Below are 16,816 nucleotides of genomic sequence, written 5' to 3'. Positions count from 1 at the left end.
CTGCAACTTAAGTCTCAACTGGTTAGAAAAAATAGGATATACAGATATAGACATCAAGAGAGATCTGGATCTGGATATGGATAGAGAATGATACAGCAAATGTAGAATGTTCACATTGGGGAACCTGGGCAAAGAGTATCTCAGAGTTCTTTGTAGTATTCTTGCAAGTTTTCTGAAGGTTTCACGTCATTTCAAGATAATAAGAAAGATGTTCCATGGTTTTCCCTGAAGTTGAAGCCCAACTTCTAACCAGCTGGGAAAAAGGATGATTCACATCTCCAACAACAATCCCTTGTTTTGAATTTCTAGAAGCCGTCCTGCCCTTCCAGGGTGCTGTGCCAACGGAAGCAAAATTTCAAGACCCGAGAACAGGCAGCTGGCTGGGGCGTCCACCACAGGCCAGACAGTGGGGACATGCTGTGCAAAGATCCTGGCATGTCAGGGACTCTCCAGGCCCCTGGCCTTTAGGTTTTTCCAGCCCAGACAATTCATCTGACAAAGAAGGAAAAAGGATTTAACCTCACTCTAAGAAATAAATTAAAAAATATAGACTGCATGAATTCAAATTACAAAAAGACATCTTGTTAACAGAAGGCTTTGCTGCAGATTTTCTTTAAATAACTAGCAAGTCCCCAGATGCAGCCTGATTTGTATACTGAAATTCAATTAAGACACATTTTTTCCAAAAGACCTTTCTGTCAGGGCACCCTCTGGGACGTCCTGCAGGAGGAATGAGTGAAATCAGCTTCATCTACTCTACCCCCGGCAGAAATATTACTCAGGTCTGAGGGGGCTACAACCTGTTTCCCAGATCTTCATAACTCAGATTCTGGTTCTGTTGGTGTTCCTAGTTCTCTGCTAGGATTCAGCCTATTGAACCAGCCCTGAAGGCAAGACTGTAGCTGGTTTGTTTTGCCAAATCAGAGATTACACTGAGGCCAGGCCAGAGACCTTACACTCCTGGGAGACCCCAGTAACCATGGCAACTTGCTACTGAAGCCCATTCTACTAAGTTCCATTTTCACCATTTGTTAAATGTAAGTCAGGGGTCAGCCCCGTGGCTGAGTGCTTAAGTTCGTGCGCTCTATTTCAGCGGCCCAGGGTTTTGCCAGTTCAGATCCCTGGCGCAGACATGGCACGGCTCGTCAAGCCACGCTGAGGCAGCGTCTCACATAGCAGAGCCAGAAGCACCTAAAACTAGAATATACAACTATGTACTCAGGGGCTTTGGGGAGAAGAAGGAAAAAAAAAACAGAAAGAAAAGAAAACAAGATTGGCAACAGATATTAGCTCAGGTGCCAATCTTTAAAAAAAAAAGTAAGTCAGCTGATCTACTGGAGTTGGTTAAGGCAATGAATCAAAGACCCTTAGAAGTAGACAGGATCTTAGAGGTCATTTTGTTCCATCTGGGAATCAGCCTGTGGTTGAGGCCTCGTAGTCAGCAAGGCTTTTCCCAGTACCATGAACCAAACAGTGATAAACTACAAATGGAGAGCGGGTTGGCTGCTGCCTGAGAGCTCAGATGCAGGTGATGGATGGTGGAGGAGAAGACATCTGAATCCACCCAGGACTTTTGAGGAATTCTTTGATTCTCCTTCACACCCTGTAGTCAAGTGAGGACAAGGCCTTTCTTCTCCCAAAGACCAGGCCAGGAGCCAGAATCTGATCCCACGAGGTCTTGTGTTTGGGGAGACTCTGCTCTGCTCTCTCCTGCCTCAGTTACCAGCTCAATACATACAGGTTGTATCTATTCATTCAACACATCTTTTATTGAGTACTGACTAGGTGCAGGGCATGGAGCTAGGCTCTGGGTTCACCATGTACATAAATCATTCGTGCCTGCCCATAGGGAGCTTACAGTCTGGTGGGAGAGAGACTACAAACACAGAGATAAATATGTAATTACGAATTGTGATAAGAGTCATGAAGGAAAATAAGTGCCGTGAGACAGAATAATAGGTTAGGGTTCTGGGAAAACTTCCTGAGACAATGACAGGAAACCTGAAACCTGAAGGGTGCGCACAAGGACATTCCATGGAGAGAGAATGAGAAAGACCCTGATGTAGTATAGAGCTTAGCACAGCTGAGGAACAAAGGGCCAGTATGGCCAGAGTCTGGTGCACTAGGGGCGACTGGGGTGGGATGATGCTGAAAGGGGTCCAGATTAAACAGGATGCTATATGCCCTGTTGAGACATTTGAGTTTTTCTAAGTGCACTGAGTTGTAAGCAATGGAGTAACCTGATTTAATTTAATTCTTAGAAAGCCATTGTTCCATGAAAAATGAATTTGAGAAGGCAAAAATGAGGAGATCAATTAGGAGGCTATTGTCAAAAGTCAGGCAAGAGGTGATAGTGGCTTCAACTCAGCCAATAGCAGTAGAGGTGGAGAGGGGTGGATAGAATCAAGAGAGATTCTGATGGAGGAACCAGGGGAGAGAGGAGTATCAGGAATTTCACTGAAAATTTCTCCTTTGAGCAACTGTGTGGAATGGATGGAAGTGCCATTTACCAAGATGGGAAAGACCAGGACAAGGTTGAAAGGGAAGAGACTGAGAATTCACAAGTGCACAAGGGAGGTTTCTGAGATTCCTGTGAGCCATCCAAGTGAATAAATAAATGTAGGCATCATCAGTAAATAAGTAGCATTTAAAAGCAAAGGAATGAATGAGACTAGGAAAAGAGTAGATAGTGAGAAGAGAAGAGAAAAGTAGAAGAGAGAAACAAAGAGACAAGAACCAAGAGAGGCAGGACTGAGCACTGAGGAAATTCAACACAGAGATCAGATGGAGAAGGAGCATCTGGAAAAGGGACTTTGGAAGCAATGCCCAGAAAGGAGAAAATGAAGAGAGTTGATGTCACTGCGGCTGAGAGGAGAGTATTTCAAAAAGATGAGTTCGGTCAACTGATTTCTGAGAGCTCAAGCAATATGGAGTCCACTGACGACCTTCACAAGGTCACTTTTGATAAAGAAATGGAGGTGGAGACTACACTGGAGTGGATTCAAGAATGATTGAAAGAAAACGAAGAGGGCTTGTGGAGGGAAGGAGAAGAATTGGGTGATGAATGGCTGCCTTCTCAGTTTGGCCTCCTGGCCAGGTCAGCTACAAACTTATTCCAACTCTCCTCCCAGGTTTTCATGGCCACCTTTTTCTCCATATCCAACAGGGCGCTGTACCTGCAGGAAAAGAAGCACCCAGGTCAGCCCCAGGGAAGGGGTGTGGGACGGGACAGGCAGTATGAGGGGATCTCAGATGTTTGAGGAGCACATTTCTCCTCAGTCCAGGAGCAAGAACAAAACAGAGGCGAGGTGGAGAAAACCCACAGAAACCTTCCAGGCTTCTGCCCCAAACCTCTGGGAGGTGTAAACACAAGTTGTAGGATGGAAGAGGGAGTGGGAAGTGCACAGGAGACTCACTTGATAGAGTTCATGGCCAGCTGTTTGAGTGTCCTCAGGTCAGCCACCATCCCCCCAATGCCCATGAAGGCCTCATAGAAATCATAGGACAAGCCTTTGGCTCCAAACAAAGCTGGGTCATCAGAGCTGATCACCATGGGGTACCCGGTGGCCATCAGAACAGCTGCAGGGTGGTTTCTCAAGTCAGATACCAGTTTCAGAACCTGCCCAATAGGAGGCAAAGGAGAAAAACAAATTTTGATCCATAAAAAGAGTCGTCACAAGGGAGGTGAGACCCTAGAGCATAATCAGCTCCTTTTAATCCCCATCACTATTCTGAACATTGGGATGACTTCTGGGCAAAGTCCTGACACGAAGAATAGAGCCAGTCCTCATGCTCTGCTTTTCTCCGGGTTTCATCACCACCACAAACCTTTGGTCTCTCTTGGTCCTGCGCAGAGCAGCTCTCCTCAACACAGCAACAGGAAGGTGCACAGAGAACCCGAGCAACTGTGGAAGCAGCAGGATCCTACGCCCACTCCTCCCCCCAACCCCCTCCCCACTTCCCTGGCCTTCCCCAATGTCCCTTTAGGTTTGTCTACAGCTTTGCCTAAAATTCCACCTCACCAAGGACCCTCTCTGCTGCCTCATTTTGAGGAATGGTTTGGGCAAAGGGCCATTCCTAAATACTTCTACTAATGGAGGGAGAGAGTGGAGGAATACAGAAAACAAGTGAGTTAAGGAGAGGGAAATTATACCGGGAAAAAGTTTGGGAATCAGAGCAGAGGTTGAGGTTGGGGCAAAAGATCATACTGGACTGGTCCCATGGATCATGCATACCTGGTTGGAGATGGGACACACCTCGATGGGGATGTCCTTCTTCCAGGAGTCAGCCCAGACTGCTGGGTGTTTACTCAAAGCAAATCCATGGCCAATCCTGGTAGAGTTCAGTATTAGGGCATCCAGAAGGTTTCTGTCTACGGAAGTACCCTGCCAGTCTGGGGGTACAGGGGTCATCTTAAATAGGATGGATCTGACCCACAGATCATCCTCAGATAAAGGCTTCAGACCCCCCAAGCAAGAAAAGGGAGAGAAGCGCACATTAACACAAATACACGCACACACACATTTTCCTTATAACAATACTAAAGAGAGGTATGGTGTGCCTTTATTGTGTGCAGGTACGTATGTATGTGTGTAACAGATGAGGACGTTGAAACTTACAAAGGCTTCATAAATTGAAGGAGGATACTCGGCTAGTAAGTAGCAAAACTGGCTTTCAAACCTCGGTCTATCTGACCCCACAGTCCATATTCTTTCCATTTTTTGTTTGTTTCCAGAGCTATTTTCTGGGAATTTTATATTTATGATCTTTACAACAGTGTGTGCAGACTCTGTCAATATAATTATTTGTATGTACTTACTTTAATTTATACTTTAACAGTACTCGTAGGACAATATCAATGGCAAGATGATGATGGCCAGCATGAACAAAGTGGTGGCAGATGCTGTTGCTGGTCCTCAGCAGCCATCCCTGCTGTGCCTTCCTGGCAGGCGGGCCCTCTTTACAGGGTGAAAATGACAGGTCCTGACTCTCTCAGCTTCCCAAGCAGCTAGCACAGCCCTAAGGCTGGCCTGGGAGGTTATTGGTGGGGCTCTCCTGAGGCTTCTGCCCTAATAGAAGGAGATGTCCTGAGGAGACATCTTGTCTTCTACTTTACTGGATACGGTCACACCTGAATGTGACTTCACTATCCCACAACCAAGTAGGGTGAAATCCCAGATACGATGAGGACAGTACAGGTTGCTTATCATGTGAGATAATAGACAATCTTACTGTAAAACCCATTTGATGTGCGCATTCCATTCCTGGCAGCCCAAAGCATCCTAACCAAGCCACATGGAAAATATGAAAATTCCACTTCTCTGTCAGGAATCAAACCCAAGCAATTCCCACTGCTGGTGAGGGCACGTGCTTCAGGTGGATTTCAAAGACTGGCTCTTCTTCTTCTTCTTCTTCTTTAATAAGGACATTACTCATTGGTATTAAATACCCAAGTCCTGGCAAAATCCTCTCCTACAACCATATATTTTGGAATTTGGGTCAGTCCCGTGTTACACTGTTTCATACTGTTGAAGTGGTTTCACACAGGTAGGCACGGTTTTCCCAACTGGACCGCAAGCTCTTCAGGGCTGACAACCCCCTTCCCCATCCCCCATAAACAGTTCTTCAAATCTCCTAGAACAGCTTTGATCTAAATTGGATCTAAATGACTCAAAATGTCAGGAAAAAGAGATTCATGCACAGGGACCCTTCCTCTGAGAGATGGTGTGATAAACCAAGGTTTGAGCCTGGTTGTGAAACTCAAGTTCCCACCGCGTTCTCCTCATCTCCTCGGTGTTCTGAGAGACGCCGGGGGCAGGCGGCAGCAAGCTTTCCTCCCAGTCAAAGCCCCCAAATCTTCATTTCGATCTGAGATTGCAGCCATGATCTGATACTCCTTTTGCTTAGGGTTTATGCATTTAAGGACTGGAATACGGGAGGGGCTGTGAAGTGACTAGTGAGCCCGTGGACTGAGCTTTGGGGAACTAAGATGTGGCTGGGCTAGGACATTTCGGGAACAAGAGCAGCCAGCCTGCCTGGGCAGGACAGGGGCTCCTCTTCAGCACTGCTGCGTGTGGACAGAGCCTCCTAGATGCCAGGGCAGCCCGCGTCTAGTCCCACTTCTGCCACTGAACAGTGTGTGACTTGGGACAGGTGAGTTCACCTCACCTCACCGTTCATCACAAAGTGCTCAGATTCAGACCCTGCCACTGACCAGCCCTTTATCCTTGGACCAGTTACACTGTGTGGAGCCTTGGGCTCTTCATTTATAAAATGGGGATAAAAACAACTTCTTAGCAGGACTGGAGTGAGAATTAGAAATAACATATGTGAAGTGCCTGATACTATTACTGTCAGCGTGGTCCCTTCTCCTGGGGCTGCTGTTGAGATGAAAAGGGAGGACATACATGAAATGAAGAAGGGCCATAAATGACTCTAGACCCCCTCCACTGCCAAAGGCCCCGTCGACACTCATGAGCAATGGCGAGGAGCCTCCCGCCCATCACCTCCTCAGTCCTGATTGTCTCTGCATGGCTCACCTGTCTCTCCAGCATGGAAAAAGTAAGGCAGTTTCACCGCATGTGAGGCTGGAAGCATCAAAGCTTCCTTGTAGTCGTACAAGGAGTGGCCGGTGTCCTCACGCCCTACCTGCAGGACAGAGAGGAGAGGCATGGAGCCATCTGCTTGATCCATGCCTCACTTTTCCCTGCAGCCTGGGAGCAGCCTCCCTGGAACCCTCCAGTACTGCTTGAGGTCTTGCTCACACAGCCTTTTCAGAATGACCAGCAGCAGAACCGGGAAAGAAAAGAGTGCGTTTTGCCCGGAAATAATGCCCCCTTAGGCAGAGGCTATGCCTCGTGTCCTTCCAGCCCTTTCCATCTTGTCTTCCCGGACCACCGTCCAAGCCCCTGTGCTTCAGCCCTGAGCTCCTCAGGGGCAAGAGAGTGTCAGAGCCACACAGAGACTGAAAGCGAGCAAGAGAGTGAGAGGCTGAGAGCGGGAGAGACAGGAAGAGAGTGAGAGAGACAGAGAGCTAGAGCCCTGGACCAGGAGTCAGGAGGAGTTCAGACGCAGCTTGGCCACTTGTCACCTGTGGGTCTCTGGGCGTGTCAGTTTCCTAGCAGAGTCCGTCTGCGACTCAGTTCCTCAGCTGTAACTGACATGAAGGGTAACTACACCAAAATCATGCTTTTCAGACTAAGCCACACATACCCTCAGGGCTTTATAGCTGTGTGCCAGGAGTAAGGGGGCCTTAGGATAAAAGGTAGCTCCTTCAGAATGCCAATTTTAATTTGTGGGGAGGGGGGTAATGGCACAATTTTATAATAAAACAAATGGGGATATTCAATGTAGTAGAATGGAGCATAGATTTGAAAGAAACTTGGAGCTTGCAAGTGGACCCCTTTGAACAACTACCTATCTCCCCTCCAACCCCAATCTCCCACAAGGCCTTGTCCATTAGAGTCCTTGTATGGACTGTTCCAGAAGCTCCCCTTGTCAGGCTCCTTCGTCAGTGCTGCACACAGAGGGAAAAGGTGAGATGGAGAGACTTCTGCCCCTTTTCTGGAGAGGTGGGTCCTTTGAGCAAAGCTCAAGGGTCCCAGGAGGACGCCTTGGGTCCAAACAAAATGATTACTTGAGAGACAGTCGTCTGGGCTCCGGCTGGTCTGAAAGCAGGAGCTTAAGCACAGTGTGGGGTAAAATGTACAGATTCTATGAGAAGGAGTCAGGAGTGCCTTTCAGCCAGTTAGTCCAAATTAATTTAGCTTCCTTAATGAGGTTAATGAGTTGTCACCTGGGAAGTGTGGCCTGGCTGTTAGGATCTGGCTACAGCTTTGATGTGGGGGTGTGAGGGGTATGGATGTGCAGCTTCAAAAACAGCTGGGGAAGCGATGGCAGGTGGGGGGAGGGACAGCATTCACAGCCGTGACAGTTTGCCAGGGCGAGCCCCATCTCTGCTTCCAGACACGACCCCATGTGCCGTGGCTGGAAGGGCCAGATGGAGGGGAGCAGTGTGGGCAGAAGGCAGGGGAATGGGGAACAAGCCTATCACTATTGTCCAAACTCCCTGAATGCCTTCCTTATTCTGGAACTTCCCCTTTTAGCCATCCAGCCATTTCTGTCATCCCCTCGCAGGCCCCTAGAGAGGGTCAGTGCTGAACTCTGACCAGGCCGGTGGGTGGCAGCCTGAGCCTCTGCAGAGGGCTTCAGTGGGTGCTGCCTGGCCCTTCACCAAGAGCTGCTGCTGGGCCCGTCCTCGGACAGCCTTGCTGTGGGCAGAGTCCCTTACCAGATCAAATCCTGCCACCATCCTGGGGAACAGGGCTCGAAGCACCATGGCTGTTTGGACGGACTCCATGATGAGGGACACATCTTTGGATCTGCAAGAGAGACAGCGTGGCTCAGCACTGACAGAGCTGTGCACCCCAGAGGGCTCCCTCAGTGCCTATGGCTACTCTGGTCCAAGGTCCACAGCAACCATCTCACAAACCCGCATCGCCCCGTCCCCACAGGGCTGTTCTGATCCCTTTAAGTGGCTACATCTGAGAGCTATTTTGCCACATCCCTCTCTGTCAAGGACTCTGGCTGGCTCCAGAGGGACCCACATTCTCTGAAAAGAGGTGAGGCAAAGGGGCCCATGGGACAAGCTTTATCTATCTACATTTGGATGAAGCAAAGTGGCCTTGTCCAAAACTTGTCCTGCATCCCTGAGAGGGTGGGGCCTGGAAGTCGGTGCAGTACAGAGGCCAGCTCTCCGTTCACTGGACACCTGTGAAATGCCACAGGCCACCCAAGTCCCTGTCAAGTCAGCTGGACCTGGCAACTACTTGTCCTCTTCCTCTGATTAAATCAGCAGGACCCTGGGCACTCCAGAAATCATATAACCAAGCTGTCTGACCTCCCTCTGTACCCTCTCTCTTCAAGTCCAGGACAGGGACGAGGCAAGCAGCATAACAACAAAACACCAAAAGAAAAGGCCTGGCACAACCTGCGATAGGACGAAGGCCCCTGCCAGCAGCTGGCTCACTCGTTCCAATCCTCAGTTCTGTGACCTAAAGTTTGTCCTGCCTCCTCTTCCCCACACTTGCCCATTCCCTCTCCCGCAGCGCCCTGAGAGGACACGGGGAACACTTACCACTTCGGCTCAGCCCTCACGCCCTCCTGCCTCTGGTCCCCAGAGAACCTCTAAGCAGAACCAGTGGGCCCATCTGTGAGCTCCATCCTGGCTGACCAGCCCACAGGTGCAGGCCCCAGAGGAGGAGAGGGCGTTCAGGGGCCGCGGCAGGGGGCGGCGCCTGGAAGTCTCACTGTCCTCTGGAGCCCAGCCCCATGGTGGGCTGACAAATGGGGGTGCCGGCCCTGTCCCTGCCCAAGCCTGACGGGGCTGATCCCCTCTGGCTGCTGCCCTGCGGCTCCAGCCTGGGTGCCACAGGCCATTGCTGGCTGCTCCTTGACAAGAGAGGAGAGCTCTTCCTTTGGTAAAATCAGAAGGAAAATTAAGCTATGAGGCTTTCTGCACTTGCTTGGGGAAGGAGTGGGTCCTCCACACCACCATGCTGCTGTGGGGTCCCCACACACAGACACTGAGACAGCTGTCACTCAGGGCCCATCACCAACCAAGACGTTGCACACAGCCACACACAGCGAGCACATGGCTGAGAGGAGACAGAGCCCCAGTGGCAAACTGAAACAAAGAAAAGGGCCAATTATCCAAACATTTAGGCAAAAACATTATAGCCATAACTGAGTCACCAGGCCAATGTGGGGTCACAGCCTAGAATTATCTGGAAAATTGCCACAGTTCTTCATTTCAGTCCGGCTGTGAAGACTCAAACTAGAAGTGATTTCAGATACTGATTTTTTTTTGGAGGAACATTAGCCCTGAGCTAACATCCACCACCAATCCTCCTCTTTTTGCTGCGGAAGATGGGCCCTAAGCTAACATGCGTGCCCACCTTCCTCTACTTTATATGTTAGACACCTGCCACAGCATGGCTTGATAAGCGGAGCGTAGATCCCCGCTGGGGATCCGAACCTGTGAACCCGGGGCCACCAAAGCGGAGTGCACGAACTTAACCGCTGCGCCACAGAGCCGGTCCCTCAGATACTGAGTTTTGCACTCACACGCAAGTGCACACAGTGAGCCCTGGCTCTTTGACATCAAGGGATCTCTGACCTCTGGCTCCCAGCCTCCCTTCTCACCCCTTTCTCCCCTCTCCCTTCCCGGCCTGATAGCTCTGCCCACATCCCCTTCTGCCAACTCTTGCAGTTTCAGCCACGTTCTCTCTCACCTGTGATCCGAATAAATGATTTTGATTCCAATAAACCCAGGATGCTTTTTCGCAAACATATAAGCCACTTCTTTGTAAGTCTTCACTGACCACTCTCGGTTATGGACCATCCCGTTCAGTTCATACACCTGGGAGGGAAGCACCGTCCCGACTGAACATCAGAGGGGACCAAAGCAAATTTCATTCGCAATAACCAATGGTCTCTAAAACTAGGCTGGGCTTTGCAGTCTCCTTGTTCAATGCCCTCGATGGTCTCTGACACTTATCGGAAGTCCTGGCCCCGTCTGGGGGAAAGCTCTCAGATGCAATGAGACTGGACGCTCTGCCTGCCCTGTTCCTTGCTGGTCCTCCACCTAGAGGCCTGGCACAGGCGGGTGCTCCATCAGTACTCATATAATGAACGAAGGACAGGTCAGCTAGGGAGAGGACAGGAGCCAGAGAGTGGTCCAAGGAACTGCTTCTTCTCCCCACTCTCCCAGCCCGTGCGAAGCATCCCTGAGGTGGCCACAGCCACCAGGGACACCAAGAGTGACATGGTTGAGGCAGAGGGAGAAGGGCCAGGAGTGGGCAGTAGGTAAGACACAGGAGGAAGGGGCAGTGGAGAAGAGGACACTTGCGGGGGGGGTGGTGGTGGTAGAGGAGTCTCCTCTGAAATGCCCACCTAGCAGGTCGAGCCCCACCAGGCCTGCTGGGAGAGGCACTAGACTGGGGCTGGAGGGGGGCTGGGCGCCTCCCCTGCAACTCCCTCTGCCCTCCCCTGTCACGGGGTGGGTTCTTACTCCTGCACACAGTGGTGTGTTCATTGGCAGTTGAAGGTCAGGAGAAGATGTGGGAGTTTTTGCAGAGACTGTAGGCGAGGGAGGATGGGGAGACACCGGGGTTCAAGTCACTTCTACAGCATGAATGGAGGACCTGTGGTGTGTAAGGAACTGTGCCGGGCATTGGAAGGGAGGAAGACATGCTAACGAGCAGGATGCCTGCCGTCAAGGAGTTTTTGGAGGACAGACTCTCCCGTCTTTATAAACAAAGCAGGAAGAATAAGTGCTAAACAGAGGTATAGGGATCAGGGATCGTAGAGGAAGAAGGGGCTGCCCGTCACTGAGTAGCCTCAGAGTGGCTCTCCCTGAGGAAGGCTGGGCCTGGAGAGGTGACTGGACTTGATAAGCAGGGACGGGGGCAGCCACTGTGTAGGTAGGTGGCCCCATCCCAGGTGGCCTCGGTGCTACAAGGTTGCTAGTCCTGGACTAGGGGACAGTGGCTCTGCCCAGAGCCAGGGCTGAGAGGGTTCAGGGAGCAGAGGCAGAGGGAGGCAGGAGGGAGCCAAGAGCGGCCTCTTTATCCTGAAGGGAAAGTGCCTTCTCCTCACTGGAGTCAGCTCTTGGCTCCCGATCCCCTGGCCTCACAGGAGCTGGGTGCTCAGGGGGCCTCTCCTCGTGCCCCCCGTCACTCGCCCCAGACCACTCTCCCAGCCCAGGGACCTCCCCGCCTGCTGGTGGCAGCTCTGCGGCACTGCCCTTGGTCCCTGGGCGCCCTGCTGCAGGCCGCCTGGCCCCAGGGCACCAGATCTCAGGGTACCGCCCTGATCGCTGGCCTCAGAGCGACCGTGTGCAGCCTCACCAAACGGTCCACTGCCAGGACTCCCAGAGAGGAGACCCTTAGGTACTGTTCCCTCAGTATCTAGGATCGCCCGTATCACTATCGTCTACTGCAGGCATTGGAACATGCCACCCTGGAAATATGCCACTTTACGGAAGGACTGTTTCAAACCGAAGGCAGTTAGGGAGCAGCGAACACAGACGTAGCTCTTTGCCCTGCTCCTACCTGCCTGGCAGCAGGACGCACCTCTCTGCCTGTGAAAGTGTCCCCTTCCAGCCCCCACACCAGGCGGAGGGCCACCCTTACCACAGGGGACAGCCAGCCGCTGAGTGGGGTCTGCAGACAGCCTTACCAAAAGAGCCCCACATTCACCTTCCCACATTGAGGGCCCCAGAAGCTCATACCTCTTTTCCTTTGTCTTGTCACTTCTCCACAGTTTATCACCATTTGCTAAAATAGTACATAAGCACCTGGTCTATCTACTTCTTTGGGTCTTCAATTTTCTATGAAGGCCTCCATGCATGTAAAAATTAAATATTCACATCAAAGAGAACTTGTATTCCTTTTCTCCTGTTAATGTGGCTTTTGTCAGTTTAATTTGCAGGTCCCAAGAATAGAATCTGGGAGAGTAAAAGAAAAGTTACCTTTCTCCTCTCCTACTTTACCAAGGACTTTTTAACAGAGCTTTTCCTGTCACTGATCAAGGCCTCAGCAGACTTCCAGGCACTCTGTTAGAATCTTCAAATCTTTGATGCTGAAAGAACCTATATGCTATACCCCAGCGGTTCCCAAAGTGTGCTCAGGGACCCCGTGGATCCCCTAGGCTTTTTCAGGCTATCTACAAAGTCAAAACTCTCTTCATAAAAATTTTAAGATGTTACTTGTCTTTTTACTGTCATTCTCTCACACGTGTACAGAATTTTCCAGAAGCTGCATCATGTGTGACAATATTGCTCTGACAAATAAGGGATCATATGCTTGTGTAGTCTTGTTTTGAAAATTTCTCAGTTTTAATTTCTAATACAGGCTATATTATACGGGATTTAGTAGCTATAATCCACATAAACAAAAGCTGTTTGGGATCCTCCAAGTTTTTTGAGTGTAAAAGTTTGAGAACCATTGTGTTAATCCAACGCAGAATTTTTATTTGAAGTGGTCTTGGCGTTCCCCAGCTGATCTGCAGAAGGGAAGAACAGAATTCTGCTCCATGCCTTGATGTCTCTGTCAGGACTCAGTCACCTGCCCAGACACCCTAACTGGATTGTAAACCCCTGAGTGTAGGGTCCATGTGGTTTTGATCTTCCCATCTGCTTCCTACGGCACCAGAGGAGGAGCTCCATCCATGAGCATTAACTTAAGAAGAGGGCTGTCCACCCGAAGTTTTAAAAGGCCTATGCCCCAGCCTGCATGGATGTATAGACGGTGCTGGAGGGGTGGCCAGTGGAGCAGTGCTAGTAGAACAGAAGGGAGACAGAAGAAAAACCTTTCAAAAAAATCAACAAACGACAATTCTGCCTAAAAGAAGATCTCCAGCAGATTAATCAAGTCTGCAGAGATAGGCAAATGATGCGGAGGGGTGGGGGACGCGGGGGGCCTGATGGGGGCTTGCAGATGGCAGCGGTTCCAACTCATCAATTCTATCATTCCAGTGCTCATCGCTGAAGAGCTGGGGCCCCTGCCTTCCAGGGTTCTAGTCCCGCTGCTGGTTCCCGTCACATGAGGAGCCATAAAGACCAAGTCTAGAGATGCTGAAGCCGCATTCAGAGCATTTCCTAGATTCCTGGTACCCCAGTAAATTGCCACCAAGGCTGCCCATGCCCTGTGCTTCTGCACCCCTGTCCTTGGGCAAAGAAACTGCAGGCTTCAGTGCTGGAAGCACCTAGGACAGAACCTGAATGCTCAAAAGAACCCCCACTTCAAGGAGTGGAAGGTCCCTTCCAGAGGGGAGACCTGCCACTCCTCACAGCCTCACAGCTAGTGTGGGTAGCACACCGCCATGAAGCCGGGTGTGCAGGAAAGGTCTCAGCTGGTTTGGAGGTTCGGGTCAGCCTTCCGGCTTCAGGCTCCCTGTGCCAAATGTCATACCTCCTAGGGTTGTTGCAAGGATCAAATGAGTTAATATTTGTAAAGCACTTAGAAATGATAACCATTAATAATAATATTACCAATCTATCATCAGATGTAGAAAAATAACTCAAACTCTGCAGTTGCCCTAGGAAAATGAGTTAATATCAAGAATTTAACAATCTGTAAGTACAAGTAGCTGGTGTCAATCACTCATCCAAGACTAAGTGATACAAAAGCTGCTATATCCTTGTAATAGCCCCTCTTGAATTAAAAATATATTGGGCTCCATTTGGATTATCTCAACTTTTAACTACAGTCATGTGCCACATAAGGACGTTTCAGTGAACGAGGGACCATGTATGTGACAGTGGCCCCATTCAGCGTGGCTGTGTGGTAGGCTCTGCCGTCTCGGTGTGTGTGAGTGCTCTGCGGTGTTCACTGAACAACAAAATCACCCAGAGACACATATCTCACAACATGTCTCCATTGTCAAATGACTCTTGACTGTCTAGTTTAATTGAGGACTATAAATTTGTGGGCAAATTATTCAAACCACATGCTACTTTCACAAGCCAATATAAGATTACAAAGTTTTATTGTCTACAGGTATCATGGAATGAAAGAATTCTGAAGCTGGAAGGGATCAAAGGGAACTTTGGGAGCAGAGCTGCTCAAGGTCACACAATTAGTTTGTATCAGACCAGAAATGAGGACTCAGAATTTCTCACTCCCGAAGCCACTGGCTTTCACTGCTCGAGCGGTTTCCCTCACAGGCATTGGCTGAGCTTCTGCTGGGTGCCAGGGGTAGGCCGAGAGCGTCACAGCAGAATCTCATTTCATTCTCAAAATCGCACTATTAGGTGGGTCTCATTTTAGAGATGAGGATTTTGAGGGTTAAAAAAGTTAAGAAACTCAGTCCTACTCCAGTTGGAGTGGGGGCTGGAAGTCTGCTCAGTTTCAGAATCTTGCTAACCCTGAGGTCCCGTCAGCAGAGATCCCTGCCCTCACCTTCATACTACCGTGTCAGGGGTCGCAGAGCCTCAGCCCTGAATGCATATTAGAATCACCCAGGGAGGGCAACATGCTGGCTCCCACCCCAGACTAATTAAATCAGAATTTCTGGGGTGGAACCTGTTAGGTTTTTTTTTACTTCCCCAGGTGATTCTCATGTATAGTGTACAGCTAGGGTTAAGGTCTACCATTTTTGTCGATTTGACAAACAGCATAATTACAGCGTAGGACATTAAGTGCTATTGCCAGTACTCTCATAGAGAAACACCAATGATATGAAACGGTGGTCACTTCAGCAAAAAGCCAGGTGGTATTTGTAATGAAGGGTCTGCTAAGAATCCAGGAAAATCCTTGCGGGGTGGGGGGTGGATAGGGGGGCACTAATCCTGCATGCTACCCAAGTGACAGCATCCAGGAACATGTCTGGAAATGACCATGGTGGGCTCTCTTTGCCGCTGACGGTCTCTCTCCTAAGACCCCCATGAGTAAGCGCCAGCAGGGCGCCCTCCTGTTGCCAACCCTCCAGGGGCCTGTAAGAGCTGCCCTCTGAGGACTGGCCGGGACCCAGTCTGGGCCTCAGATGCTGGCCGTGGGGGAAGGGACTGGAGCCCAGGAGATAAGACCCGCCTAGCAACTGTTGCTAAAGGCAAGCAGCCTTTGTTATCAGCATTAGGAAGACAATAGGAGGCTGAGCCGCGGGGAGAGGCCATCAACATCCTCCCAGGCCCGGAATTAGCCCCACCAGCAAGAAGGGGGAGTCCTGCGGCTCAGCAAAAGAATTCCAGTGCAGACGGTTTTTAGTTGTTAATGTGTTGATGGCTCCCTGCTCTGGCTAATGGGGGGCATTAAGGCACAGACCCTCTGCTGCCAGAGGCCTTTGTTCCCGGGTCAGCCCAGAACAAATGGTCAAATCCCATCCCCCTCAGCTTCTACCAGAATCCCGAGTCCCGAATCCCGGCAGCCGGCAGCTCTAGGAAGGCTGGCTAGGGGGTGGTGGGGGGTTGGCGGAGTGGGGAGAGAAGAGCTGGGCAGGCCCCCGGGGTAAATACCCTGGCGCCCAAGTGTCCGCCCTCGGCACGGTAAGGAGATAACACCAACACAGAAAAGGGGACGGATGGAGCTGGAAACCACTTCTCCAGCCTTTCTCTTTCCCTCCAGTCCAAGTCGCACCAACTTCCCCCAGATACTTCTCCACCGGCCTCAAGATGGAAGCACAGCCCTCGAATCAACCTGGACCCGCACCCTCTCTCCGCGATGTCTCCCCGCCCCCTAAGGAGCCGCAGGCTCTACCACGCTTGAGGGCCCTCCGGCTCCCGGCGCTGAAGAAGCTGCCAGGACTTGCCCCACGGGAAGCAACGCCCTAGAGGGGGCCAGCCCCATTCGGGGTGAGGCGTCAGCTCGCCAATCCGAGGGGCTCTCGTTTGCCGGGCAGGACTAGCATCGCAGCCGGATGCCCCCTGAGGGAGCTCCTTTGGAGAGGACCGTGGCTGCCACAACGCTCAGAAAGCCCAGCACCCCGGCCTCTATCCTGTCCCTCCTTACCACCAACGTGACCTGGCTCAAGCTCTTTGACCTTTCCAAGCCTCAGTTTCCACATCTGTAAAATGCAGGGTTGTTGCGAGACTCAAACAAGACAATGTTTAGTGCTTTGTCAAGGTGAAGAAGGCCTTTCCCCGGCGCGGTCTGGATCCCAGCATCTGCATCCGAGCGGGGGCGGCGGCTAGTTAACTTCGCAGCTTCCTGGGCCTACCCAAGAGCGCGGAATCAGTCCTGGAGGCGGGGTCGAACAAGCCTCCAAACTATTCCTAGGTACACCCAAGTCTGAGGACCACCATCAAGACGCATGCCTG

General features: G+C 50.8%; 1 protein-coding gene across 3 annotated transcripts in view; it reads right to left on the bottom strand.

Annotated features, from left to right (window-relative positions):
* Nucleotides 1-1,743: 1,743 nt before the first annotated feature.
* The window catches only part of ADA2 (adenosine deaminase 2), a 28,806-nt gene continuing 13,733 nt past the window's right edge, over nucleotides 1,744-16,816 (bottom strand). For 2 of the 3 annotated variants that reach the window (XM_044755967.2, XM_014854162.3), the window contains exons 5-10: nucleotides 10,293-10,420; nucleotides 8,291-8,381; nucleotides 6,540-6,648; nucleotides 4,236-4,393; nucleotides 3,417-3,619; nucleotides 1,744-3,176 (exon numbers count right to left, since the gene is read on the bottom strand). In XM_044755967.2, the coding sequence (XP_044611902.2) occupies nucleotides 3,077-3,176; nucleotides 3,417-3,619; nucleotides 4,236-4,393; nucleotides 6,540-6,648; nucleotides 8,291-8,381; nucleotides 10,293-10,420 (789 nt within the window). In that variant the 3' untranslated portion in view covers nucleotides 1,744-3,076. The remainder of the gene's footprint in view (nucleotides 3,177-3,416; nucleotides 3,620-4,235; nucleotides 4,394-6,539; nucleotides 6,649-8,290; nucleotides 8,382-10,292; nucleotides 10,421-16,816) is intronic. The other variant, XM_070494125.1, reaches the window with a different exon arrangement.

The sequence above is a fragment of the Equus asinus genome, chromosome 22 (assembly GCF_041296235.1).
Source record: "Equus asinus isolate D_3611 breed Donkey chromosome 22, EquAss-T2T_v2, whole genome shotgun sequence".
NCBI classification, from domain to species: Eukaryota; Metazoa; Chordata; class Mammalia; order Perissodactyla; family Equidae; genus Equus; species Equus asinus.
This window is presented reverse-complemented; position numbering and strand designations above follow the sequence as displayed.